Consider the following 26,252-nt stretch of genomic DNA (forward strand, 5'->3'; position numbering starts at 1 on the left):
CCCCCCCGCCGCGAAGTTCAGGGTCATTGGGAGGAACGTTAAATAAGCGTCGTGGTGTAACCCCACCGGCGGTGAGCACCCCCCAGCCGCTCGCTCGTTCCCCCGGTGGGATGGGGAGAGAATCGTCAGGGCAAAAGAGAGAACTCATGGGCTGACATAAAGACAGTTCAATAGGTAAAGCAAAAGCCACGCTCACAAGCAAAGCAGAACAAGGAATTCATTCACTGCTTGGGCAGGCAGGTGTTCAGCCATCCCCAGGAAAGCAGGGCTCCATCACGTGTAACAGTTACTTGGAAAGACAAATACCATCACTTCCAACATCTCCCTCACTTCCTTCTTCTTCCCCCAGCTTTACATGCTGAGCATGACAGCACACGGTATGGAATATCCCTCGGGGCAGTTGGGGTCAGCTGTCCCGCCTGTGTCCTCTCACGGGGCAGGGGCTGTATGAGAAGCTGAAGTTCTTGGCTTAATGTAAGCATTGCTTGGCAAACGCTTACAAAATGGATGTTATTCTTTTTCTTGGTACACGGCTTGAACACTTGTGTTTTAATTTGCAAAAGGAAATTGGCAGAGCTCTCCGAGTGATAACTTGTAGGTAGAGAGTTGTAGCTCCTGAATCCATCATGGAACGCTCAGGTAGGAGCCCTGTGGTTCTCAGGTTAGGTATCCTCATTCTTCATGCTCCGCCATTCTCCTGTCTCTAAAAATGGGCATAACGATCCACACTGAAGGAGATGATCTTGGGAGAAGGGAGAGGTAAGATCATGATTGTCTGACTCAAGTTAAGGTACAGACAACAGTAGTACTTACGCGTACGTATGTTTAGTCCAACCTCAATAACCCTTTAATGCAGGACTTGGCAAGGGGGCTCAGGATGCCTGAGGTGGCATGCAAGCAGGCCATGAAGAGATAGTGGGGTCTGTGGGAGCTGCTGAGATCCAGGTTCAGTGGGTGGGTGCTGCTGTAATTTCTGAAGCCATCACTGGCAGTTCTACCCCTTCCCTAATTAATAAATGTAGCCATTTGTAAAATTCGGAAACATGAATAAAGACAACATTTTGCATTGATCTGATACACAGTTGTATACACTGCAGATTTCTCAAAAGACGTTTCTTTATATTCCTGTGTTTTGCCCAGTCCTGATGCATTTCAGAAACCAAATTAAGAAGATAATAATGGAAGCAGAACATGCTTTTAAGTTGGCATCAAATTCAGCCCAAGTCTAGAGAGAAAAATCTCTGTATGCCAATCTGCGAACTAAGTGAAATAACCTGCTGTTCCCCTTTAACCAAAGCTGACCTCGTGTAACATCTCACATCCTCCTCCTGCCGCAGAGCTGTGAAGGGCAGAACTAAGCATAGAGAGTCCCCTCTCCTGCTCACACAGCTGTTCCCATCTAACGGGAGCTGAGCCATACTAGTAGGATGCTGAAGCCACTGCAGTTAGTCTTACAGATGGTAAGGGAATACCTGCCACCAGGGTGCCTGTCTGTACTTCTGTCAAAAGCATAGGCACTGTTCCTAGTTTAAGTGAGCTCTGAGGTCTACTTGTAATTTTATATTTCTCTAATCATCTAAGCTTGACAGAAGCACTGTTGCAGCCTACTTCAGTAGATAGGCTGAGGTTGCTAAACTACAGTGGCAGAACTTAGACCCTTAGCACAATAAGAGCAAAATCGCTTCAATTTTGAGGTTTCAAAGTGATGCACTGATACACCACCATTCGGTGTGCTTGGAGTTTATGTACAGTGGTAGAATTAAGCCTTAAAAACCACCACAAGTCAGAATACTTAACTGCAGTGATGACTCACCTACCCATAAAAAACCAGATTAAATCGTAAGCTGCTTCTTGGCGTCGTTCACTGACTAGAGCTGGTGAGAAAGCTCAGGCTGGGTGTCTGACACGTTGGAAACTTCTGGTTATCTAGAAGGAGAAATATTACAAACATCTGCACTATGTGATTCCAGTTAAATGGCTCCTCACGAATAACGCAGTTTAATAACATGTTTCTCTGGTAACTGAGAACTCCTTCTCTGGTTCCTACTTTAAATACCTAGTCTTGTCTTCCTTTAGACTTAAGTTTCAGCGCAGTAAAAATCCTGGGCTTGCACTGGTGCAGAGAACCAGATGGCAGGGGGTTTGCTAAGGTGTCTCCTAGATTTTATTTGGATCCACTGTAGTCACTCAGACTTCGGAACAGAATTTACTTCATAAGCAAGTATCTCTGTGCTGCACATGAAAAGCTTTAAAAAAGAGAAGAAACTAACAAAAGTTATTAGTTAGTTCTAGCATCTGGTCAGGTACCGCTGCAGCAGATGGCTGGAATGTTACAATAGGCAGCAACGAAATGCCTAGAGTTGGTGACCATTCCTCCTTTAGCCCTTGCTGTTATTCCAGCTTTTGCATTCATTTTACACAGTCACATCAGTCACTTCTAAACACTGGATTTTGTTTTGTACAAGAGGTAAATTCTGACTCAAGAGACAAAATAGTGCTTTATACACATTTGAAATATTACTGCCTGCAGTCAGACTGCATTTGTAAAAGTTTCTTGCCTGATACCTTTGGTCAAAGGCACACACTGTAAAACAAGGCACCCAGGCTGAGGCAGTGACACGCAGTGCTCCATTTTCAGCCCATAAAGTGAATCTTACTTCCACTGCTAGGTGACATATTTCTTCCAAAGATAACTCCACCTGTGAGATTCTCATGAAGAACCGGTCAGCAGCAATTCACAATCACGGGTGTTTTCCAGAGTTCCGAAGTGCTGGGCAGGCATTGCGACAGAGGTGAGTGACTCCTGGGATGGGTTCAGCCCAGAACACAGGTGTGGTCACCTAACGAGTCCTGGGCAAAGTGGAGGGAGATGATGGTTGTCATGGCCTGGGTATGCTCTACTCCCACATCTTCATTCCAGTGGTTTCGTTACATTTACTATCTACTAACTACAGCCAATTTGCAGTAAGCTATGTACAGTCACTATACAATAGGATATGAAGTATTTTAATGACACACTGAAGCCAATTTTTAATGGTGATTTCATGCTGTGATTTTACTTCTTTCTTGTAGTTCTGAGGACTCATTTCACCATGTCCTCTTTTGAAGAAGCTGAAACTGAAGAAACAGTAACATGTCTCCACATGACCTTTTACCATCCTTGCCAAGAAGACAAGATGGTGTTTCGTTGCTTGAATTTCTGTAAGCGAGAACAGGTAAGGGCAGATGAAATGGCCAAGTTTGGCCGCGATTCCAATATCTGCCATTATAACTTAATGGATACTCGCGTTTCTCGGATTCAGTTTTCATTGCAGTTTTACAGAAAACTAAACAGCTCAGAATTTTGTTTTGAGATAAAGAACATGAGCAAGAAAACAAAACTCATAGTGGACCAAACAGAACTGGGTTACTTAAACAAAATTGACTTGCCGTGGAAGTGCATCATTTGTTTTGGGGACTACCAGATTTTAGCGGAGATTCAAGAAGGGGAGTCCATGGATTATTTTGAGACTCACTTACACTTGGCTGAAGTGCCAATCTTACAGGAAAGATGCCTGCCATCACTGCAACCCACACCTGAGAATGGCATTTCATCTTCCTCATTTCCTTCCCAAGGCAAAAGCCCCATCGAGATTGATGAAAATGAGTCATGGTAGCAGGAAGGAGGCTGGATCAGATTTTGACCACTTGAAACCTGCACAGCTTCAGAAATTGAAGGCTGTCATCTCAGTCCACTGTCCTTGATGGTTCTCCTTTGCTGTACATGAGTCTTCTTATTCGTCATTTTCAGTACAGGCGTACAAGAACATGCTTTGCTCAACAGAAACAGATTCCCTGTCTTTACCAGGGCAATGTGCTCTCTGATCACCACTGCCACCTAAACGTGTGGGAGACAGAGGGCCACTCAAATCCATTGCAGCAGGTTCAATTCAAGAACTGTGATCGCATGCCTCGAAGGTATATTTAATAGGCATTGACACAGAGGATGCAGGCCAGTGTTTTAGCCCCAGCACTGGTTAGCTGAGTAGGGATGTAATGTCTCGGTGCATTTGTGCTTTGCTTTTGACATTAAATTCCAAACAGTATTTTCAAGCCTAGGTTGTAACTTCCCATATTTTGCAGCTTAGAAACACTTTGTCAGCATAGTCCTTTAATGTTTTTATTAACTTTGCATAAATATTTTTATTGTATTTTTATAATGAATTAAAATTATGTATTTTTTGCAATTTTGTATTTTTTACTTTTGCTTGTGAGCATAAATAAACATGCAGTGTCAGTGATCATGTTATGTAAAAAACCAGACAAATTTTGTAATAAAAGCATTTGGTTGATGTGTAAGGATTTACTCTTTTTTTATAACGAATTAAAATTATGTATTTTTTGCAAGTTAGCTACTTTTGCTTGTGAGCATAAATAAACATGCAGTGTCAGTGATCATGTTATGTAAAAAACCAGACAAATTTTGTAATAAAAGCATTTGGTTGATGTGTAAGGATTTACTCTTTTACAACTACAATCTAAAAGCACTTACCTGAATAAAATTATTTCTAGGACAATCCAGATAAGAAATTTTCACAGGCAGCATTCTGGCCTTTCTAGAAGTGGCATTGCTCCAAGATAAGAGTTGACTAAAAGCGTTTCAGCAAGTTTTCTCTCTTCCCCCTCCCCATCCCTGCCAAGCACTCTTACAATTTTGTTTTCATTTAAGTATTTCTCAGGTTGTTTCAGATAAGTTTTTCTTTGCTAGGGGCTCAGCTTTTCCTGGGCACTTGCTTTTTGTCAAGTATTTTAGTTTGTTTGAAAGACACACTGGAAAAGAATCAGAACAGAGCATATATAAGTTACCCATCTTACCACCCCTAAACATTAGGCTGCATTTCAGCAGTAATCATTACAAGAAAACCAGAAGTACAACTGAGGAGGATGTTACACAACGTAACCTGAGATTAAGGCAAACAAGCACAAGTGAGAGAAGGTCATGGGAGAGGCAATGAAACTCAAACCAGGCTTATGTGGGATTTCAGTTGTCTATTAGTCTCACCCTTGCCAAAAATACCTTGTTCCCATGTTTTCTACTCTTTGAACAAGGCTCTGGTACTTGTACAGTCTTTGGCCTAGGTGTGCAGTTCAGCTGCTATCTCAGCACAAACGCCTCTATCACACACCCAGCCCCTCAGCTTAACGAAACAAACCTGAGCAGGAATCACCGTGTCACCAGACATGGTGCTGCTGGTTGCACATTTCCAGTAGTTGTTGTCTGCTTGGCTTTTATAGGCTTTTGACCTGAGTCTTCCTACTCTTTAATTAGACAGAGTGACCAATACGTCCAAATGCAAGGTATCTAGAAAAAAAGCAAGATGCAAATATAATCTGAAAGAAGCTCTTGCATATAAAAGCTTTACCTGTAATCAACCTCATATAAAATGCACGGGACTTCTTATGTTCACTGATTTGGCTCGTGTGAGGGAGGAGGGAGTATTAGCTTTGCATTCCCAGTAAACAGCTCTCTTCCTATTAGTGCTCTTAAATTATTATGGATGACATGAAAGTTCCTGTTTTGTACTGCTTTGGGCTTAAAAACCAGGTTGCTAATACTACCACTGAGCAGTATTGTTATCCAGTTTCTGTTCACTGGCCTTGTCACATAGGACATTAACTTATGACACTGATCATATTAGTGGCTTACATTTTCTGTACTATAATTTAAAGTGACAACCCTAATGTCAAATTTTCAAGTGCAATTTATAAACAGAAGTGTCTATAAACAGTACTTGCCTGAGAAAAATCTTCTGCCAGGTCTGCAGAGCTCACAGTGCTGTGTCTGAGCGGGTTTTGTATTCACTCTGTACAGAGAGGCTCTGCAGATGATAGCCACAGGTCTAGAGCGGAGCATTCCTTAGGCTCAATCTCCAGGAACCAGGTGAAAACCTTGGGAGTGGAAAAAAAAAAAAACAAAACATCAATTTAATGGTTTCCCAACCCTAAGTATTTCTACAACTATATTTATTTGGGCTAAGAATCAACCCCAAAACACACACTGAAAAATGAATCTTCTCCTAGGAAGATTCTATTGCTGTGTTGATTTGACCAGCAGAAGTTAGTCTGACTGAAGGAGAACAGTATCAAATGACTAGAAAAATACATATTTTTAAAAGCTCACTTTCTGGATGTCCTAGTTGAAGTTATCACTAAAGAGCACAGCAATATGTTGAGGCAGTGCTGTGTAAGGAGACAATCCAGTGACTTCTGCATGCAAACAGGTAAAGAGTAAATACATGACCGAGCGCAGGTGTGGGCACAGCATGACACCGAGGCACCCCAGTTGCTCACAGCCAGCTTTCTGCTGCCGCCCGAGCACGCCTCAGCTGGCTGCTGTGTCACCAAGAGCAGCTGACGGCCACGAGCACACAACCGGAGAGGCCAAAGTTGAGACACGAGCCTGGCGTGAGTTCCAGAGAAACAAGAAGCTGGCACTGGAGGAGGATGGTGGTGGTGATGTTGAGTTTTGAAGCAGTTCATCGAGGACCCATTTTGACATGTGGGGCAAACCTAAATTGCTCTCAAGGGTTCTAACACCTCTTTGCAGCTTTTAAAATTGCAAGTACTAATCATGTTCTAGAAGAGTTGTTTCAGGCATACCAGAAAATACTTGTTAAGGCAAACAACCACAACAGAAACAGTACTGCCTCCCCCCTCTCCGTTTGCCATTAGTCATATAGTGCTAACTTAATTGGGAGAAATACCACACACACAAAGGCCACTAACATTTCTTGCAAGTTTTGGCTTGGGTCAGCTATCCTACTATTCACAGTTATGGAATACTAAAAGACAATGCTGAAACACCAATTTTATGCTTAATCATGTAACTCTGAACAGCCTGACCAAATGGTCAGGTCAAATTATTTTACATTCAACAATGGCTCAACTTTAACACAGAAACACACGTCTTAAGTGGTAGATGAACAACTTAGTAAAACACTGCCCTATAAGTAAAAAGAAGAGTTTCCTATTTAAAACACATATATACACAGGCACAATCAGCTGAGTCAATTAAAATGGTACACAAGCACAGACAGACATGAAGACAGGGAAGCTGTTTGCATTACACAAGGAAGTTTATATTTCCTTTGAAGTATGAGGGTACAGCTGCTCCTTCTGATAGAAGAAGGGCTCCATGCTCACAGTTCCTTGTGTCCTCTATTATTGCAGCTTGTTAGAGCTTCCTTTCCAAATCCACAGGACTCAAGAAGGGATGCCACAGCTAATTATTAAAACCTTCCTTAGTTAGCTGATACATGGGTGACATTCAAAGCGAAGCAGAATCCTTCCTGATGCCCAGGTAATTTTGGGTAATGTTTTAACAATTCATCTTCACGCCCTCTTTCACTATGTATGAAATAGCAGCCACAAAACCAGCAACAGATAAAACATTGCCAAACATAAGACTGACTGAAAAGTTTAATGAGTTTTAAATTTGTACAGATATGCATTTTACAGTACTGTTGAATTGTTTTACATAAGCTGTTTATATATTTTGATTTCTTAAATTTCCACAAATATTGACTGTAACTTCTTAAATCACTCAGTGTAGTTCACTGAGCTCTGAAAGGCAGAATGCTGTTAACCATGGCTACAGAACATGCACACCTCAGTAAAAACCTTCAGCTGGAGTCAGCTTCCTTTTTGCTAAAGGCTTTTTTACTTCGTCAAAGCATGGTCAGGACAAATTAAACCTCATGTTCACGGGTCAGGAAAAGCAGTGACCTCTGCAGGGCAAGTTACATTTTGGCAGGTAAAAAACGTGTTATTTACATGTTGAGAAAGTTGCCTTCCTTTCCAGAGGAATATATTATACAAATAAATGTCAGGAGAAGTTACACAGTAGTAGCTTATGCCAAACCAAAAATATACATTTGATGTGCACAAATTTTTAAAGCTCATTACAGGCATTGCAAATGTAGATAATTATATTAAAATATTTTCAATGACATAGCTACAATTTAAATTAAGAAATGGAATGTTATCAACAAGATTTATCTGTTCATTAGTGTTGACATATGTACATACTTAATCCAAGTGTGCAGTATTTTTGTTCAAGTTTTCATGAAAATGATAGGGGCCCTAATACTATATATAGGCTCAAATGATCTAACATGATCTAAAACATTTACACAATTTTTACCCACAAATTCAGTTCTTCTGGTGATACAGATTTACTGCTTAGCACAGTGTGTTGCTTTTATTCCACAATGGTGAAGTTGCACCCCATCCCCCTTTCTTCCAGGGAAAAAACAGACAGCTAGACAAAATAACAGTAGAGTAGAATGGATTTACTGACACTTTGGGGAAAGCTTGAGACCTGCAGTTGTTTTGCATATTCTCTTCAGTGAGCTTTTCCTTTTTTTAAAAAGCATAACTGACATTAAATATTAGGGGGAGACCACACAATACACTACACCAGATTTTAACTGAACACCTCCTAAAGTTTCAGTCTCTATCAGCACTATTAACCATCCAGTTTAGAGGCACAGGAAAACTAGAGCACTTAAACACACTGATTTGTAACTTGATTTTTTTTTTTTTTGAATGCAGATACAGGAATTCAGTCTTCAGGTTCTTGTTCTTCCCACCCCAGCAGCAGAGCAACCATCCCTCCCCAAGTTTGCTCAGAGAACGTTCCTCTTCAGTTATTGTTCCACTTGAGCTGAATTATAAATTTTTCACATAGAAAGAATTCTAAGGACCTTGTAGTAACAGAGGTTGGTCTGTTCAGGGGGGTGGGAAAAAAAATCAAGAATTTGGTCCTCTCCTCCCAATTCTCCACTAGATACTGATTAAAATTTCCAGTTTCACACAAAGAATTTTTATAGTTGTTTTTCTATCTAGCACACACGCACTAAAACTGGCATATTATACAAGACAATATCTTACCTAACCTGATGATTTTACTATGTTTATTGAGGTTAACTGTGCTTGGCATGAAGTAATTAAAAAAAATAAAATAAATGGAAAGAGGACAACATAAGGCTAGGAAGACTATAAGCTAAACAGTGAAAAATTACAATTTACCATGTGTGAAATTTGTTTTGCAGATGGCTAACTACACCCTCTAAATAGCTAAAGAACAAGTCAAAAAGCACATACTGGAAATAAGGACAATTTTTTAAAATTATTTTTTCTATATTCAAGTATTAGATAAATTATATAAGACTGTTTCTAAGATAAATGTTAGGCCAGTGATGAATTTTAAAAACAAATCAGTAGAAACATCATCCAGAAAAAAGGCCAGTTAAAATATAGATATGTCAAGCTTGGAAGCTTAAATTAGTGCAGATAATTTTATATTAAATTCAGATATCCAGAAATATACACAATAGAATCATCCCAGTTTTCATAAAAGTTTAGAAGGTAGATGATAAAATTGCACTTAATTCTGAATTAATTCAGATAGCCAGTTATTCCCATTCCTTGCCGATCAATCTATAGGAAAAACAAGGGAACCACCTTTTAAAAGAGCAAATTGGTTTTGTACATTCTATTTCACTCTTCAACATTTGGTCACAAACAAGGGCCACGCAGTTTCACTATCTGTCTTGATGATCAGGATCAGATATCCTTACATCTGATGCAGACAATTCTAATACAGGATTTACAAACCCGGCATATTCTGAATTGCCATTATCATCCATTTCAGCGCTAACAAAGTCATTCTCCCACTCCAATCCATTAGAATCATCAGAGGCTGAAGCTGGATTACTCCCTGTCTTCTTGCTATTAAATTTCAGTGCTGCCCGGAGTATATCTTCCTCTGTTTTGGAGCGTTCTCTCATTGGAATCATTCTGTTCATTCCTGCGATTTAAGAGATCTTTATGAGAGAGATATAATTCAAGGGAAGTACCTTTACATTAGTGTTAGAACATTAGAAGAAACAAGAATAATCCTTTAGAGATCCAGAGTCTGGTAATTTGACTCCTGAGTATCCCTGTATTTTTTTCTGGTGTTGTTATTCACATTAAAGCAATAGTTTGCAGTCAGTTTTGGCCCAAATGAACTCAACAGCCAGTGATGGTATTTTACAGAGCTCTAAGACAGACCGACACCACAGTGAAAGAACTCACTAGCAATTTTGCAGCCTGCTGCCCTACATTATGGACATGTAAATATTAGAAGATTTTTGGTTCTGTGCCACTTCCAGAAAACCTAAATGTCTGGGGAATCCTGTAATAATCCTGTAGTTTACTGACAAACAGATGAAACATCATCGTGGGAAACATTTTAAACAGAAGCTAAAATTCAGACAGATATTGGGGGCATTTATCTATGAAAGATCTTGAGTTTGTCTGAAAAGGTATATTTAATTTCACACAAAATAAGGCAGAACGTTGGTCACAAGGACATCAGAAATTATATTTATTTTGTCAGTAATTAAAGACTTTCTCATGGTGTATCAAAACCTTCCCCACCAGTACAAAGGAGAAAGGGAAGGATTTACCATACTCACTGGACTCCTTGTACATTCCTAAATAAATTCCCTTTTAAAATTTGAATTAACTAGCTAACTAATTAATTGTAATGAAAAAGTTACATATTGCAAGTGAAACACACAACTCTTGAGGGGGAGGAATGGGGCCACAGGAAACAAGTATCTAAGAGGTAATTTTTTCTCTTCATCAGACTCAAATGATGGACTTTATGTTAATTTTTGTGGGTCTTTCAAAACATAACTATTTTCAACTTGATTCCTTTGGTACCAATGGCTCACTGAAGCTGTTGTCCATCTCTCAAGATACACCACCAAAAACACCAATACAACATTAGTACTACAAGTTCTTTGTCTGTTATGGGTACATGACAGTGAAGAATGAAAACAGAAGCATTGTATCACAACCATGTATTTAATCCAGGACAGTTACCATTTCCAAATTCTCCTTACACCCTTTGTCTTTCTGTATAACACTCTCTATAAAACTGTAGCATTGCAGGGCACAAACTATGCATCTTCTGTGCTCAGCGAGCTCCAATACTTGTGGCTAAGTCAGTGTGACACTGATAAGAGAACAATGAATAGCAAACATCACCAACTGATTATTCTATTCACAGAATTAAATTCCCCCAGGACACGGATAATACAAGCCCATATGCAACACGACCCTCTACCAGTCAAATGAACAAGATAATTCTGGATGTAGGTGTGCCTAGTATAGAATGAGTCTTGCTCTCATCTGGTTTTCAATAGTTATTTAGAAAGATATAACATTAAGCTAACACATAAGAGTTGGGGGACAACTCAATCTGTATAAAGCAGAGAATGCCATCTTCCCATTTCTTAAGCATGACGTACGACATAGAGTTCCCAAAACACTGTTTCTGCACTGGTGCTAATTGCTCTCAATGTAAAATTCAGTGTACTTCACCATATATGATACTGCCCTAGCTTCAGTTCCTCTAGAATGCTAATAGCTTTTGCACACACTAGCTAAAAAAAGATGCTGGGTATTTCTGGGTACCTCTAGCAAAGTTGTCTTTCACAACAGGTTTCTGAACTAAACATTTTAGTGCTCTTGACAGTACTAAACATTTAAACTATTACACAGATTGTCAAAAAACCACAGTCTATTAAAGAAAAAAAAATTCTGCTATGCATTGGCTAAAAGAAATCCTAGCTTATTTTTGCTGAGCTTTTCAAGAGTCAAGGTCTCAAAATTGTGGATTAACTTTGAAACAAAGACAAGAGCTTTTGCAGAACAGAAAATATCTCAACAGCAGCAGCAATTAGGATAGCTGTGATACTCACCTAAAATGCAGACCTAAGTTTCCAGCAGAAGTTACAATAAAAGCAATTAGGGTTTAAAGAAACAATGCTTCCTGAAATCCTTCAGTCACAAACTCCTGACCAACTTACACATTTTAAAACAAAGAACAAGCTGTTCCTTGTGCTACTGGCTCACAAGAGGGCAGCATTTCTTTACCATTAGTTTTGTTGTGAGTTTCCTGCATTTTGTGGAACTGACTGAAGGATCCAAATAAATGAACTTGTTTATTAGAGAGATAAGCACATTTATCAAAATAAGCAACTTTCTACGAAAAAATAATTTACAGCTTAATCATTACATGCTTGAGAGAAATTCCATCAGAATTAAGTTTTAAATCACATTCCCTTTTCAAAACGACATCTTTACAATCAACATAGTTAAAACTGTTCGCATTTTTACGTTCAGAATGAAACTGAATGGCAGAATAAATACCTTCTTCATCTTCCCACTCTAAATCTAATGAAGTGCTGTCATCATTTCCACTCGTCGATTTTGTTTTGGTCATTAAGTCACAACTGCTTTCTGTGTTGGGTGTCATCACTGTAGCATCAGATGAAAGTCCTATATAAAAAAAAAATTTTAATTCATAAACATACTTGAATTTGAAAGTTCAATATGCAAAACTAAACTTTCAGATAAAGTTTTTATTGTGTTTTGTGGCCCTTAAACCTCAGGAACATCAGAAAAAAACCACTTCATCCATCACCAGAGAGTATATAGTAGCTTTTTAATAGTCAACATCACTAAGATATTACAGGAGGACATTTTGCAATATTGTCTGATTAGAACCATAGAGGAATTTAGTAACCCGTAAGTTGGACTTGCATGAAGACTTGCAAAAAAGACCTCAACAAACCCAAAATCCACCCCCCACCCAAACTACAGGCAGTATTTCCCAAGAATTACCACCAGTTCTCCAACTTCTTAGAGACTATCAGGTACTGTCATAAAACTTCTGGACAGAAGTTTATAAGCCTTTTTTTCCTCTAAATTGTTACTGGAATTTTTAAATATAGGCAGCCAAATCCTCTCTTGCACTTCATTAGGAAAAAAAAAAATTAGTACGGTAATCAGTAAGTAACTATTCTAATTGTTTTGCTACAAGACGGTTAAAGCTATCCACACATTTGCATCTTTGATACACAGTGGGGTTTTACAAGGAAAGTTCACTGCATGGATGTTGCCTCCAAGAAAGATGGTTGGAAAGCCTTAGTAAAATAAAATCCATGCACAGGACATGTTTGCTTACAGAACTCGCTTCTGAGAACTAGAATGGCTGTAGCACAAATTGTATTTGCTGGGATTAGAGAGGAAAAGAAGTTTTATCAGATTTTTTTTATACAGATCTACATATACAAGTTTCATATGTGTGTGTGTGTATATAAAAAATATAAATAGACATGCATAAGAAAAGGAAGACTTACTACTACTTCGAAAAGCTTCATACTGGAATTTTGTATTTCTTAAGAAAGAATCAAGATCTTCCTCTGCCACAGAGCTGTAACAACAGTGCACGTATTGGTTTTAGCTTGATAAACCTCTAAGGATGCCATAAAAGATACGTTAATCCACATGCCCTCCAGTTCTATGCTAGAAAGCACGTGCACCTTGAAGTAAAATCTTTATAAAATGATCCACAAACAGCCTTTCCATTCCTACTCATCAGATCCTCTCCCAGTCTGAGCTTTTGCTCAATTTTTAGTAGTAATTTCAGTTAGAAATGAACTATCTTCACTTCTGTCACAAAACAACTCTTCTCCTCTCATCCTTTGCCACTTTAGATAATGCCTTCTTAATTTTCAATTCCTTTTTTAACTAATGAAATCAAATCCTGCTACTGTATTCCTTTATTTCTAGTATCTGGCTAGTTTCCCTCATTCCATAAAACCTCAGTTTTCACAGCTCCTTTTCTAACTGTACTTTCCTAACTGAAAATCCCTCCTATCCCCTTTCTTCTCCATTCAAAAAGGGGTGTTTGATTTTAGAGGTTTTTTCTAAACTCAAATACTGTTCTACAGTAAATTTCTTGGGGGTTTTTTTTGTTTGTTTGGGTTGTTTGTGGGTTTTTTTTCCTTTCTCCTAACACTGAACAGAGAAGGTGGGAGTGAAGAGAATTAAAGGAATTATGTTAATGAAGAAACAGGCAGCCTATATAAACCATTCAATACCCCATTTGATTAGTGTGGATTTTTATTGGGCATTTCAAACAGGGTTCTGAATAATAAGACTATTTTTGTAGTAGCTGAGATTTTACATATAAACACCAGTCTAATATAGATTTTGTGTATATTAGTAGCTGGGAATAGGTTCAATGTGCATGCAGTCTAATAACTACATTGGAAACGAGAATGAATGCTATCTACCCTCTAATTTTGCAGATTTATGGCAACCAGTTTGCATTCAGTAACAATTTGGTGTGAGGAAAACTGCAATGATTGAAAACAACTCTAATTTGGAAATGCTGTATATATAAGGTTTGAAAAACAGATGGATTTTTTTCTTTTTCCCTGTGAGTGGGGGTGAGGAACAGGAGTGAAAACCATCATGGTTCTCATTTATCATTAATAACATTTTATATCTTACCTCTGATATTCTCCATTATTAACAGCACGTGCTCTCTGTGTTATCCTTTGCTGTCTACGTTGCTATCAAAAGAAATAAGTTGTTGAAAAAGCTGAATGTGATCACTTGGAGCAATGTACTCAATACAGTAAGCATTCTCTTAATTGTGACATTAGAAGGAGCATTGCCTTGGTCCTTGGAGCAGTCTAAGTACAACTCGGGAAAAGACTGACTTTCATTCAAATGAAGATCAAATTTTATGATACCTAAGTGACTGTTACATGCAAGTGGTATTGTTTTTATACTCAGAAATCTCTCAATTTAAAAGCAGGTAACTTGGTGAATATAGCTATTTTGTACACCAAAAAAAAAAAAGCAAGCATAAATTTAACTAGAAACATGTGAGAACCACTGCATTCGTGACTGCATCTGTCCTCTTCTCTATTGTCATGTCTTCTTAAGCCACAGGTGTTTTTAATGCACAACTAACACCTGGGTTATGCTTGATTTGTTTTGCTCTGTGCACAAGAACAACAGTCCTAGAGGTCCTTTCAACCCTTTACAAAGCAGTACTGCCATCTCTTCTGGTTGCCTGTATCAGCACAAAGTGCTCCATGTATATTAATAAAAGCTTTGCTGCCTTGCTGGGCCAAAAGTATTAATTCCTCTACACTCTTAAGATAGAAAGCTTTCATGGTTATCAGTAGGCATAAACAGAAGGAAAAACGCAAGGCACAAGTCATACATGCATTTATTTTGTAGTTATAAGAGGAACAATAGATGTCATGGAAGTAGTTTTAGGGTTTAAACAACTTAAGTTGTTTCAAGTTTCTCTTCTCTGCCTTGAAAAAATGAGAGTTTAAAACCCGGGCACATCAATGTGATTAAATGTAAACCAGTTTAGTAAATCAGTAATCATTAACTGATTTTAACAAAGACTGAGATAAAAATGAACGTGCTAGTTGTAGAGACAAGTCTGATATATCTAGCTACTGTATTTTCTGAAAAATCTATTCTCAGCCTTAATGGATCTGTCCCTGCAAAAGAAAAGCAGGGGTAAATAAAACAGAATTTTTAAATGTCAACTTTATCTAAAAATTGCTCTTCCCTGGATAAATAGTCTTGTGAAATAACTGCATTGGATCAGCTAGTATTTTCACTCCCAAGATGATGATGGCTTTGTTTCTTGGCACATTTAGGTATTTAAATAAGATTCAGAATAATCAGATTGAAACCAGTAAAGAAATGGGAAGTGCAGAAATAGAAATGTCATCTAATGGTGGTTATAGGGGAGAAGACTTAAGTACACAGGGAGACAGGAATTTGGCACCAACATAGTTAGCAAGTCTGGAAAAATCAATTAATGATACATGCAACGATTTTCTTTTAAAATACATACACCCACATAATAACAGATTTAAATTGTCTACCCGTTCGGCTGGGTCACATCCAAATATCTAGCACTGTAAGTTCCAGGATACACATATATGAAAATTCTCTGCTGTTACAAACCCTGACATTTAGTAGGGCAACATCAGCAAGCCAAATTAGCTTTAAAGGGATGCCATACTTCCAATGAAAAAGCCATTTTCTCACTTAAAAGACTTCTGCCCAGCAAAGAGACAAGTTAAGTATTCAAAAACGGTTTCTAGTTTATTTAGAAAGGTTAAATGCTTGTTGCATATCTATAAAAAAAAAAGCTTCCTTAGAAATCCTTATAATCCTTATGGGTTTTAGGGGGGATTGTTTGTAAAGGAGATAAGTAGTACTAATTTTACAAGAGGAGGAAATGAAAATCCCTATAATGCATTCTATCTTAGGTCCTGACTAAAAGAGGTGCATATTAAAAATACTGAAAGACAAGAAAAAAATAATATTTCTTGCACAGAAGTTCTACAAAGACCAGTTAAAGCCATAAAACAATCTACTTTTGCTGACTTTATATAGACGAAGTGTTAAAAGGGAAAAAAAGGCAAGCAGAAAAAGTCAGAAAGAATTAACCCTCCCATATCAAATGCCAACAGGATAGAACAAGAAACGTGAAATGAGACCTATACTTAGCAATATACACATTAGATGAAAACTCAGTCATCGCTATCAGTTTGGAAATAACAATTCTCAGTTCACTCTCTTTTGAACGTAAAGAATACACTAGGGTTAAAGAACTCCCCTATACCTATTGTAGATTTCAGACTTTTTCAGATAGTCTGAATCTGAACTTTGAAAAATTACTTCTAATTGAACACATATCACATGTCTAGTGGACTGTTTCCTTGAACACACCAGAACTGCAGCCACACACGTTACAGATGAACAGGCAGCAAAAAGTGAACGTTTCTTTTAACACACGTATTTCTGGCAACCTGAAATTTGTGCGAGAACATGTACTTTAACAGTTTATTAAGATGGCAAAAATATTAAATGCACTGATCATATGTAACTCTTTCAACTGTGACATGGAAACCATCAGTAATAAATACTAGGAGGATACAGAACAGCGTCTTGTTTTCAAAAAACGAGAAAAACTTAACATGGCTTTTGTTTTGCAAGACAAAGCTCCAGAACCACAGACACTAGACATCTGAAAGTACGCACAGATAAATTAAATAAATTAAAACTACTGGTAAGGCATTACTGGACTTTGACTACTACACATACAAATCCCAAAATGATAGAACTATTCAGGTTGGAAGGGACCTCAGGTGGTCATCTAGTTCAACATCCTGCTCCAAGCACCAGGCAACAGTAAATTCAGATGACTTGGAAACACATATCTTCATTTTAACACAAACCACAAAGATAAGGAACAATTAAGCACACAAATATCTAAAGTACTTTTACAAGTCTAAATGATATCATAATGTGTGCTTAATTCCAGGTTTTTTGTACTAGAAAGCCATCAAAGACCACTTTAAACTTCAGTAATTTCTATATAATGCAAGTCTGTTAAGCTAATTATAGATTAAAATAATGTATCTCATTCAAAATCTATACTCAGCATCATAAACTGTTTCAAACAATTCTGATCATTTTCAGCTGGTCCGGTCAGTTGTACTGTATTTCTTTCTCTACTGGAATTTACAAGCCAGATCAATTTCCTCATTACCTTTCCTGAGATGTAAAGGATATTAGGAAAGTCTGCATACATAGAAACAGAACAGAAGCTCTGATATATATTGGGGTCTTTTTCCCCTCACCTCCAAGAGCTTTTTCTGCTTTGCTGCCCTGGCTGCTTCACGTTGTGCAGCATATAAAGCCTCCTCTTCTATTCTTAACTTCTCCTCTTGTAAGGCTAACTGTATATGAACAAAATAGTAATGGTTAACAAAAGCAGAACCTATCTATCTTCCTATGAATAAAGCTATAAGCTCAATAAAACAAAAGAACTAGAAAATAAAAATAAAATAAAATTGACTATAATTCAATTTAGTTAATGAAGAAAAATGTTCTTACAGCTTCCCCCCATCAAACATCCCAAGAAATATAGATAACTAGATATTACCCGATTGAATAAACATCATTACTAGTGAATTGCTATAAATGCATGTTGTATTTTATTATGAACTGCGCAGTGAAAGACTCAAATCTTTTCAGCTGCATATTTCATTTCTACTTTATTAAAAATAATTCCCAATTTCTACATTGTATTCTACATCATATTCCATTAATTGCTGCAACACACTAAGACAAAATTACAAATTATGTTTTCTTCCTTAAGAAAAGCTCTGGAAAAAACCGAGCACAAGAAAAGTCGAGTCGAGTATACTCCCCATTTTGCCTTTCATAAAAAAATCAAGTTCAAATTTAACAGCTCTCAGTAAGAGAGCCAGCCTATTCATTCAATTTTTCAGCTTAAGAGGCCATTAAAAAGAAGCAATCTCTGATGCCTCTGATGCAAAGTCAGTTGCACAGCAATCTCTTTGTGCATCTTGTACACTAGAAAATACCATGAACAAAACCCAATTGTTTTGTTCATGAGCATGCAATCTTCTTGTGTTCATGGCTGTTAACTACTTTAAAAGAAAAACTATCCACACCATGCTAGTCATCATAACTGCTCACCTCCGACTGAAGTTTCATATCAACAACTCGCTGCTTTTCAGCAATGGAGTCATAATGTCTGTCTTTCAAGTCAGCAATTTCTTCCTCAGTCAGAGGTCTAAAAGCATGGGAGAAACACAAAGAGACTCCATCTATTATTTACCTGTGACAACCCTAAGTTGCGAAAGGAACTTAAACATATCCGTATAGTCTTTATTGACTGGTCCTTCAATACGAATGCAACAAGCTGTGCTTCTGGCCAGCTCCTCCTGAGAACAGAGCTCCAAAGTTACAATTCACTCAAGACAACGTTGTCTCTTCTCTACTCTTACAAAGTATTTTTTGTATCTTTATATAAAACATATTTTCAAAATATTTTTTGCTAACAGAACTACTGGAATAGAATTGTTAATATAATTGCTGTATAAATCTCACTTTTTTTCTTACTTGTTTTGGTCCCCTAATTGTAAATTGTTCCTCTTTCATCTGTTGCCTACTTCATGTCCCCTTTTATGTATCTAACAAACAAGACTGCAAAAGCATTATAATAATTATAGTGTTTGCTATATCGCTTCTTTGGGACCATTGCAAGCAACAACATTCTGGGAACTATCAAACTTAAATAAAACAAAATGTCTAGAATTAAACAACCAAAGCATACACTTCAATGCTTTCGTATGTTTCCTATAGAGCAAGCCTCAAAGTTTTTACTGCTTCCATAAATGTTAACATGCTCACAAAAAATTCACTGAAGTTGTAGCACTAACATCTGTGTAACTTTAAACTTTGTAACTGCAGACCCTGGGAACAAGAAGATTCAAGATCCTCTTTGCAACATACTGTTTTAACTGTCTTGTTTAGTTTTTGCATGATGCGTTTATCATCTGAACTGTTTTGACATGGTTAAGCATTGTTAGTTTTAACATGTATTCTTTCCACGTATCTGACAGCTAAAAAAGACAGAAAGGGTTTTGACAGGAACTCTGAAAAATTTAATAGTCACAAGGGGAGAGCAGAGGGGAGGAGAGGTCCTGAATCTCAAAGTCTTACCTGTGACTGCTTCCTGGGCTTTCACCCTGGTAAAAAGAAAAAAGTTTGTGTTTTTGAGAATCAATCAATTTTAAGATGGGGAAAAAACCCAATATGAAAACATAGTTTCTACCATATATTAGTTTTACAGTTGGTGGGGGTGGAGGCAATCCCCTGGTTTAATTTGGAATTTAAAAAAAAATCTTGTTATGCCATCCAAATAAGTGCTTCCAACTGAAAATAAATACTCCAGTGGTGTATCTCAGGAATCAAAATATTAGTCTTCATGTTTTTAAATACAGGGCAGGGTATTGAAAACATGACTTCCCGCCCCGCCCCTTATCAAGCTGTATTAAGAGTGAAGTTTTAAGGCCAGCTTCTATTTTTCTGAAATACTGCTCACCCAATTTACCCAAAATTATAAAGACACAGTACTCCCAAAACTTTCTTTAGCAAAGCAACCCCTGTCCATTTATATTCTCAGATAGGGAGCGTTTGCTGAATCTTATGCAAGAGTCATACCGGGAGCAAATTCTTCTTCAAGTCTCTCCCCCCTTCCTTCTTTTCTTTTTGCTTTCCTAACGTCCATAGTGCTCTCTTCCTGAAAGGGTTACGTTTCATACTCCCCCCAAACAGTTTTCTCTCTCTTAGGTTTTCCTCTCTCCCAAAGTGTTAAATATCCACTCCCAGAGCAGGCAAAACTAAGTAAAAAAACCCCTGCAATTTAAGTCTACAACATAGCATGAAGTGGAGATAGGGATCTTGGAACCATTTTTAAGAGAGTGCATTGTACCAGCAGGTTTCACACTATGATACAGGTACCTACCTCATCACTTTCCACTAGGTTCTCAAACTGCAGAGAAAAAGTAAACAATCTTTACTATTCAATATAACAGGTCACTAAACACATATAGCAAATATGATTACATATTTAATCTGTCTTATAAAAACACTACTGCAATGGAACTGTAAGACTATTTATGAAAGCCCCTACTTTCAAAGAAAGTATTAGAGTAGGAATTATCTTCTTACCAATGTTTCTTTTCTTAAACACTACTTTCTCCTAAAAGGAGAAGAGTCAAAATTATAAAACATTCATGTTTTTCACTACAACTTATGTGAGGGCACTGATAAAAATGAAATCTCATTAGTTTATAAGATTGCTAATAATTCAGTATATCAGAAGCATTACAATACAAGCAGAGGAAGGAATGGTATGGCTCTTACATACACCAAAGCAGCCACTCAATGCAAAAATGCAGAAGATGTAAGGGGTATAATGCACATAACCTCTACCTCGCATGGCAACTGTGATGCTTATTAAAAAGTATTTTAAAATGTATTTAATTTACAGAAAACATGAGGTTGCCTTCTACCCAAAATTCTAAGAACAAACAAGCAACAACCACTCTCCATCACCAGCTTTGCACATAAGAAACTAAAGGTTAATAAAGGCAATGTAATGCTTAATGACAGGAAGACAAAACCAGCCCAAGCCAGGCAAGAATACAGAGAGCATTCTAAGCTGCACAAATTCATCCAGCAGAAGTTCAACCACCACATAAAAATGAAACAAAGCAAATGGCAATTCTCTGCACTATTTTCAGTACAGTGATCTTAAATGTAGTCAATAAGCATGGAGGTCAGTACCTAGAGCAAGACTCCTTACTGACCTGTATGCCAACTGCTATAAGCAAGGACAGACCCTTGTTTTCCCTATCATATTTCTGCAGCAGGAACACTCTCTCACAACTGGAAGTTGTACACTAAGCCAGATTTCCCCCACTGTATCTGCCGTGCCCCCTTTCCCCTGCCCCCTCTTCTCAAAAGCCAAGCAATGATCACAGTTATTAATGTTATTCCCAGTAACGGGGGCATCTAAGAGGTCTAGGACTTTTAGACCATAAGGAACACTCAGAGAAAGTAAACCAGGTTATTCTGAGAATCTCAGCTTATACAAATGAACCCTACAGTACCCTTGGCAAAAAGGGGCGATATCCAGTGGCCAAGAAAGGAGCTCTGTAGAAAACAAAGTGGACTACAGTGCAACCAACTATAAAGCAACCTCATCAGATCCTAGTATTTTGTAGAATCAGATTCATAATCCTGCTATCAAGATCTAAATATCCTGCACTTATACAAACAGAAATAAAACAATCACTTCCAACACAGAAGCGATGAAAGATGCAATAGGCAGACTTTAGAATGCTCTGGTACTGAGTATCAGATGACAAGATACTTCTCTTCTTTCCAAATAACAGATTAAGGTGAGATGTTTTATTAATGTTCTGAGGTGCTGTAAGAACTGCCATCTTGCCACCCAGTGCAGCATCAATTTGGTCTGGAATAACCTGGAATACTACAGTGTACATAAACTGCAAAAAAGTGTTAAAGGCATTGTTAGAATTCAGCTTTTTCCACTTTCTTTTTTTTAAATCACTAGAAATGTAAGCACTCACCTCTATAGTGAAATGTTCTCCTGTTGAACATGTTCTGAAATACTTTGATCTGGAAAAATAAGTCCACAATTACACTACAGAAGAGTCTTCAATTCACAGCAGAAGGAAAACAAGCCTGATAATTTTAAATAGCTTTTGAAATATATTAAGTATAAAATAAACATTAAATCTTCATGTATTAGACACGTTTACTTTTTAACCTGTGCTCTGCATTGCTACCAGAGCAGGAAGAGGCAAAAGCATGTAAACATCTTCTACAGAACTGGAAAAAAGACAACCACCCTCAAGTGAGAAGAAAGCACTTATCAGGATGCTGGACTTGACATTTACAGACATTCAGTGTGTTCTGCTATACCTTTAATACCGTTATTAAAAACCATTATTCCAGGCAACTTCTGAAAACACTGCTGCTCATCATGGCACTGAACTCTTTACTACCATAGCATCTTGTACAACATCAATGTTAAAACAATACATTTTATTTTGACAGTTTGGCACAGGTAGAAGGTTGAACCTCAGAGAAAAATGTCAACCAGAACTCAAGACAATACTTCCCAACTAGAAAAAAAAATATTCACAGTCTGTAATTTTATAGAGGGAATTGGTGTTCTCCCTGGTTCTTTAACTATCTTAACACTGTCCTCTATAAAAAAGCCAATACATTATTAAGTGATCTGAATACACTTTTGCCTAGTGAAAGAGGTTTGGCTATCATCCAAAAGTACATACAAATGTATACTGGTGGTTCACTACAATATCCATTTCATTGAACTATTTTAAAAACCAGAGTTTCCAGTTGCAAGTGCTGACTGGTATCAGGAATAAATCCAGGGCCTCAGACACTTCTATGCCTGTACAAAAGATTGTTCTGTATTTGCAACCAACGCCTACTTCTACTATACTGAAAAGCAACACACCAGCCAAAGCCTGAATTATTTTAATAATATCATATTTCATCTCCATCGTACTTTTCTTGGGAAGTCAGTTAGGGTATGTCTCCCCAGGCAACTTGTTGTGCAGTGCACTTCCCTGCAGAGTCCTGGTCAACCTCTCCTTATACACAGCTGTGTACCTTGCAGGGTATAGGTGCTGCTGAAGAACTGTTTCCAGGTGATTGATTCATTGCTAGGAAACCACAGGTGAGAGGGCACGTTAATTCATGCACTACATCGCAAGGATAATGGGGACATGTGCCATGAAACACTTACAGTAATTTCACTGCTACCCCTCTGTGCAACATCTTGGTGAAGAGGAGCCAATACCATTAAGAATCTAATTTAATAAAATTGTAACAGGAAATTGTTTCAGGACTATCTACGTTGTTAACAAAAGCATGATTCTGGTTTATAGTGTCAGGTGCTAACCAGATTTTGCTCAACTTTACAAACACAAGCTGTAGTCAGATTAGTTGCAAGAACTGAACCGTAAGCCTATAGAAAACTAAGACAATGCAGAGCAAGCTTACTAAATGTAATTACAAATATCCCAAAAGCAATGGCACTTCAAGGAAGATCTAAACTTTCTGCTACTTGCTGACCAGGGACTCAATAACAGAAGACCTAATTCTGTGCCAGAGTTTGAGCCCTTAAATCCCAGAGCAACTACAGGAGACTGAGGTCATTAGGGACAGAAATGGAAGATGCATCAACTTCACCCCCACACAAAACAGCTTCAATTGAAATAAAATAGTAACCTATTAAAATGCTTACAGCTTTTGTATTCTCCTTTAAGCTCTATCATTTCATTATTTTCTAAAACAGACTTAAAAACCATTTATGTTTGATAGGTACTAGAGAAGACAGTTCAGCTAACAGGCCACAGGACCTATAGAGACTGTCAGATCAATCTTCAAAGTTCTAAAGCTATTGAAGAGATTAACTTTTCAGCACTCCATATACATATATATGCTTTACTCTCCTTATGCAAAGTCATGTTATCACCTTTTATTTAAAAAAAACCCAAACAGCTTATAGATTACACATGGAAAAGTCATTAGAAATGAACATTTAACTTATTAAAACCAGGGCAAAACTTAAAATTACTTTTTCCACACTAGGGACAAAAAAAGGATTGTTTCAATTTTGCTACATGATAACCGCTCCTAAACTAACGAAACAAATAAAAAAATTATATTTCTTCTTCTCCCTCTTTTTTCTTTTTCTTTTTTTTTTCCCCCCCCTCTTCCTTTTAAACACTCCTCTAGAAGTAAAGAGGAATCCTTATGGTCAAATGTTGTGACAAGTTGGCTATGACCTACTTTCTAATTATGGCTGCAGCTTGTAGTACTTCAAGCAAAACTGTTTCAGCAGATGCATAAGGTCACCCCCTAAAAAAAATAATAATAATAAATTACCAACTGAAAGCTTGTATTTTTACAGAAAGCTAAACTCATGCTACACTAAAGAAGGTTTTGGTGTTTCATTGCTCTCTACACATGCTCAAAATGAACTCCAAAATCATTGCAACAATTCATACATAAGCCTCACAGATTTTAAGCACAATTCCAAGCAAGTGAAACTTAGAATCTTGCAGGATTTTGAAATGCTTGTTAAAAATTTTGTACGTAATTATTTAACTCAGACTTTCTTACAGGTAAATCTTGGAGCATCTATGAATAATGAAGCACTTTTTTGGGGGGGTGGAGGGGTGGGGAGATGGAAATCTGAGTGATTAAAAAAATCACAATTACCTTGATAAGCTACATTATGCTGTTCCAGAAGCAGCCAAATCTGCAGAATTTGGTAGCAATCTAACTTGCAAGATTACAAAATTCATAAGGCACTTTTACAGTTTTGTTTTTAATACAGTTCCCTGTCCCTCCCACCACACAGTTACGGAAAATACCCGAATCGCTCAACACTCATTGTTCTGTAAACTACCAGCACACCCAGAAAACAAAGATTATCCGAGACGTATGCCAGCTATCTACAAGAGATAGCACTGAGGATCTTTTTTTCATAAACGATCCTCATATACCATATTTCAGGTTCAGGCTTCAAAAGACAATCCAAACAAGTGCAGCCCCTTGAGTGAGAGAAGTCTATTTTCTGTACTGTCATTTCATTTTTCTAAGACTTTCACTCCAGGCTATGCAACAACTGAAGAAATACACACACATTATGTTCAACATTACACCACCAGACAGTAAGATTATTTCGCTGGTAAAGACAATCTGATATTGGACCAATACAAGTAATGCTAAGCCATCATGGCAAATAAACTTCTCCTTGGAGAGTATGCTCACAAAAATTGCTTCATGAATTCCCTGCCATTGAAGAGAATGGCATTTCTCATAATTCTGTGCACTGACTTTCATATTTGCCGCTCTAAAACCCCAGCAAGCAGTAAGCCAGTAGTTAACAAGAAAGGCACTGAAACCATCTGGCAAGTAAGCCAGTAACTTCAGCAACCATCTGCTGAAAACCAGTTGGAGAATATGAAAAGGTGTGGCGGAAGGCTAGCAAATGACACTTTGTGAATCAAATGCACACCAAAACTAAATACTAGAGCAAATGACACCGTAAACACCAATGGATATACTAAAGGGTAACTGAGCATTACAAACATACAAGAAAAAAAGAATACAAGGGAAAAAAACCAAAAATAAACATAGGTAATAGTTGCTTTAGACCAGAGGGAAAGATAAAAGACAACTGACCGTGTAGCTAGAATTTGCTGTTATAGCCGAAACAACCTTGTGGCTTTTTGTTCCTAACCAGTGTTCGCAAGTCAGTTAATAAGTCAGTTAAAAGCAGTTGGGCGAAAAAAAAAAATATTCAGGACAAAAACTTCAAACTTGCCTGCCAATGCTGATGTGAAAGAAGAGGCTGTGAGTTTGCGAGATGTCAAATACTCAGCATATCTATCTAGAACTACTTCAGTCCTAATACAACAGCCAAAAAAAATTACATCTAAGTATTAAATACTGGCCAGAACATGGAAGAAAACCTAGCTCTGGTACAAGTACCATATCCTTCCCACTGTACACTGCTCTTCCATGAACTGGTTGTTGCAGAACAAAGCAAAGATCACCCGTTTACAAAATACAGAAAAGTTTATTTGGATTATTCTGCTCCTGATCCTCTGTAACAGTCCCCCTTTATTCCAACAGCGTCAGCCTCTAATTTACAGACAACACAAGATCAAAATACAGTGTTTTTCCATCTTTGCACAAAACACACCAGCCTGCACAGATTTTGGCAACTGATCTGAGAAATAAATCTTTCTAAGCTTTTTCTCCTGGATAAACAACCCTGGAGGAGTAAGAACACCCCCGCAGCGAGCTAACCTAAGCCACCCCTAGGAACCTTTAACGATGAAACGTGCGAACTGCACAAAGCCGAGCAA

At 37.7% G+C, this 26,252-nt stretch overlaps 2 protein-coding genes across 2 annotated transcripts; one reads left to right on the forward strand and one right to left on the reverse strand.

The window, feature by feature from the left end:
- Positions 1 to 3,092: 3,092 nt before the first annotated feature.
- Positions 3,093 to 3,656, forward strand: TIFA (TRAF-interacting protein with forkhead-associated domain). The gene has a single exon (XM_010076301.1). It carries the CDS (start codon positions 3,093 to 3,095, stop codon positions 3,654 to 3,656), a length of 564 nt encoding a protein of 187 aa, XP_010074603.1.
- A 5,756-nt stretch (positions 3,657 to 9,412) lies between these two features.
- On the reverse strand, positions 9,413 to 21,954 carry AP1AR (adaptor-related protein complex 1 associated regulatory protein; the record flags this gene model as incomplete). The annotated part of the gene is made up of 9 exons (XM_010076313.1): positions 9,413 to 9,850; positions 12,247 to 12,375; positions 13,239 to 13,312; positions 14,398 to 14,459; positions 17,574 to 17,672; positions 18,439 to 18,535; positions 19,468 to 19,493; positions 20,273 to 20,299; positions 21,906 to 21,954. Coding segments are annotated over 9 exons (829 nt in total), but the record flags the coding sequence as incomplete, so codon positions are not given.
- Positions 21,955 to 26,252: the final 4,298 nt, after the last annotated feature.

The sequence above is a fragment of the Pterocles gutturalis genome, unplaced genomic scaffold (genome assembly GCF_000699245.1).
Source record: "Pterocles gutturalis isolate BGI_N339 unplaced genomic scaffold, ASM69924v1 scaffold45336, whole genome shotgun sequence".
NCBI lineage: Eukaryota > Metazoa > Chordata > Aves > Pterocliformes > Pteroclidae > Pterocles > Pterocles gutturalis.